The following is a 3,273-nucleotide window of genomic DNA, read 5'->3' as shown; positions in this document are numbered from 1 at the left end:
GTTTTATTTGAGAATCTGTACTTTTACTCAAATAGAAATCAAGTGTTTCTACTTTTACTGGAATCATGTTTTATTAGAGAACCTGTACTTTTACTCAAATAGAAAACAAGTATTTCTACTTTTACTGGAATCAAGTTTATTAGAGAATCTGCACCTTTACTCAAATAGAAAACAAGTGCTTCTACTTTTACTGGAATCATGTTTTATTTGAGAATCTACACTTTTACTCAAATAGAAATCAAGTGTTTCTTCTTTTACTGGAATCATGTTTTATTTGAGAATCTACACTTTTACTCAAATAGAAAACAAGTATTTCTACTTTTATGGGAATCATGTTTTATTAGAGAATCTGTACTTTTACTCAAATAGAAAACAAGTGTTTCTACTTTTACTGTAATCATGTTTTATTAGAGAATCTGCACTTTTACTCAAATAGAAAACAAGTGTTTCTATTTTTACTGGAATCATGTTTTATTTGAGAATCTGTACTTTTACTCAAATAGAAATCAAGTGTTTCTACTTTTACTGGAATAATGTTTTATTAGAGAATCTGCACTTTTACTCAAATAGAAAACAAGTGTTTCTACTTTTACTGGAATAATGTTTTATTTGAGAATCTGCACTTTTACTCAAATAGAAAACAAGTGTTTCTACTTTTACTGGAATCATATTTTATTAGAAAATCTGTTATTTTACTCAAATAGAAAACAAGTATTTCTACTTTTACTGGAATCATATTTTGTTAGAGAATCTGTACTTTTACCCAAATAGAAAACAAGTATTTCTACTTTTACTGGAATCATGTTTTATTAGAGAATCTGTTATTTTACTCAAATAGAAAACAAGTGTTTCTACTTTTACTGGAATAATGTTTTATTAGAGAATCTGCACTTTTAATCTAATAGAAAACAAGTATTTCTACTTTTACTGGAATCATGTTTTATTTGAGAATCTGCACTTTTACTCAAATAGAAAACAAGTGTTTCTACTTTTACTGGAATGTTTTATTAGACAATCTGTACTTTTACTGAAGTATTTGATTTGTGTTCTTCATCCACAAGTGGTTGCTGGAAAACCCTCAGCTCATAACACACACACTCTCACACACTCACACTCACACTCGCACTCGCACTCGCACTCGCACTCACACACACCTGTGTATCCGCCGCTCCTGTAAGTCTGCCTCGTAATACCCGTGTTTGCACTCTTTGCCCACCAGCTCGTGTGGGTGTGGCTTGTACGGCTGGTTCTTGGTCACCAGAGAGATGCGCACTCTCAGCGGCCCGCTGTAGTTGTGTACCTATGAAAAGAGCCGCACAGAGTCATGTAACCACGCGGTGTCGTGTATCAGGTACAGCATGTGTCTCCTGGCCCGAAATGGAGAGGAATAACACTGGGCGTGCCTGATGGGAGCCGATCTCAGCGTCTCACCTTGATGGCGGGGTGTGTTTTTGTGGACTCGTTGCTCTTCTCTCCTGGGATGCTGCCAGCGGATCGACCCTCGCATTTATAGCGGAAACGCATCCCTCGTGCTTTCGGCTGCTCGATTATCTCCACGTACGGAGGGCCTTTAGACAAACACACAGAAACACAGTTACAACATGCTGCGTGTTTGGGAATTCATCTCAAATAATCTCCAGAATATCATCTAGAATAATCTATAGCTCAGTGTTCAAGTGTTTGGGGTTGGTACGCTTTTAAATGTTTTTTAAGACTCTTCTGTTCACCAAGGCTGCATTTATTTGATCAAAAATACAGTAAAAACAGTGAAATATTATTACAATGTGAAACAGCTGTTTTCTTTGTGAATCTCTGTTAAACTGTAATGTATTTCTGTGATGCGCAGCTGTATTTTCAGCATCATTCCTCCAGTCTTCAGTGTCACATGATCTTCAGAAATCAGTATAATATGCTGATCTGCTGCTCGAGAAACATTTCTGATTATTATCAATGTTGAACACAGTCGTGCTGCACAATATTTCTGTGGAAACCGTGATACATTTAATTTTTCAGGATTCACAGATGAATAGAAAGTTCAAAAGAACAGCATTTATTTCACATAGAAATCTTTTGAAGCATTATAAATGTCTTTACTGTCACTTTTGATCAGTTTAACGCGTCCCTGGTGAATAATCGTGTCTCTGGAGTCTCTGAAAGTGCAGTGAGCCGTGCACAGCTTGGTCTATTATTATCGTAAAGCATAACTTGACTGTTCAGTAGCAGATCTCAAGGTAAATGTCGTTGTTTGAGAGAGTGACTAGAGTCAATCGTAAACACAGCTCCAGCGTAATGGCGTGACATATACAGTAGACTTCTCCTACCTTGGGCCACCGGGGACGCTCCCCACTGGTGAAACAGTCCTGAAAGAACAAGGGATGAGAGATCAGTCACACAAAGCAGTTTATAGCACACTCTCCAGAGACGCCATACGAGTCAAACCTGCCGAGAACACACCTAAACCAGACAACGCTTCTTCTCACTCCATGTTAAGCTTGGTTTACATGACACCACCAGATCTGCTTATAATTCACATATTTCGTTCAGAAAATCATGTTTTAACAATAAAAATATAATTTCATAAAGGTGCTCACTCATTAGTCCTTCTGACCTTCATACAGGAGTCGTTATGGATTTGAAATAAATGGCCAAACATGAAAATGAGCTAAAAACGTGCTCACCCTCAGTTTTTGTGTCTTACAGTGTGTCTTCACGAGATTCGTGAAGATTCATGAATCAGACACTAAACAAAAGACAATCATGAGTGTGAGACGGACGGACGAAGAGGAAAATCCAGAAAGGGCGGGCGACGGCAAACACACTTGGCCTGGTTATGACTAGCCCGTCTGCTAGATGAAGCCTGTTTAACATCTCAGACTCTGTGTAAACATTCTGCAACGCTTTTAACATCAACGACAAACACGCGCCACTTCTAAGTAAATAAATAGATTTAAATAAGTAAATAAAACAACATGAATAAGTATAGTAATACAATACAGTATAGTAATAAAGAATAATAATACACACACACACACTCACACACACTGAGACACACACACACTCACACACTGACAGACACACACACACACACACACTGACAGACACACACACACACATGCACGGACATATATAATGATATATATTATCATACAGATATTTCTGTTGGAAATTCAATCTCCAATGCCTTTTATATACCATAATCATGTCTTTAAAATGTTGTTTCGATTTTTCAATAGATATTGATACTAAAATAGATCAATACTCATTTCCCACAGT

General features: G+C 37.0%; 1 protein-coding gene across 2 annotated transcripts in view; it reads right to left on the bottom strand.

The window, feature by feature from the left end:
• rela (v-rel avian reticuloendotheliosis viral oncogene homolog A) overlaps positions 1 to 3,273 on the bottom strand; it is a 25,320-nt gene that overhangs the window by 19,624 nt on the left and 2,423 nt on the right. For both annotated transcript variants that reach the window (XM_016260482.1, XM_016260481.1), the window contains exons 2-4: positions 2,322 to 2,360; positions 1,432 to 1,568; positions 1,155 to 1,300 (exon numbers count right to left, since the gene is read on the bottom strand). In XM_016260482.1, the coding sequence (XP_016115968.1) occupies positions 1,155 to 1,300; positions 1,432 to 1,568; positions 2,322 to 2,360 (322 nt within the window). The remainder of the gene's footprint in view (positions 1 to 1,154; positions 1,301 to 1,431; positions 1,569 to 2,321; positions 2,361 to 3,273) is intronic.

This window comes from Sinocyclocheilus grahami, unplaced genomic scaffold, assembly GCF_001515645.1.
Source record: "Sinocyclocheilus grahami isolate Dianchi unplaced genomic scaffold, SAMN03320097.WGS_v1.1 scaffold2089.1, whole genome shotgun sequence".
In the NCBI taxonomy this organism is placed as follows: domain Eukaryota; kingdom Metazoa; phylum Chordata; class Actinopteri; order Cypriniformes; family Cyprinidae; genus Sinocyclocheilus; species Sinocyclocheilus grahami.
Note: the sequence above shows the minus strand (reverse complement) of the source record. Positions and strands in the feature narration are given on the sequence as shown.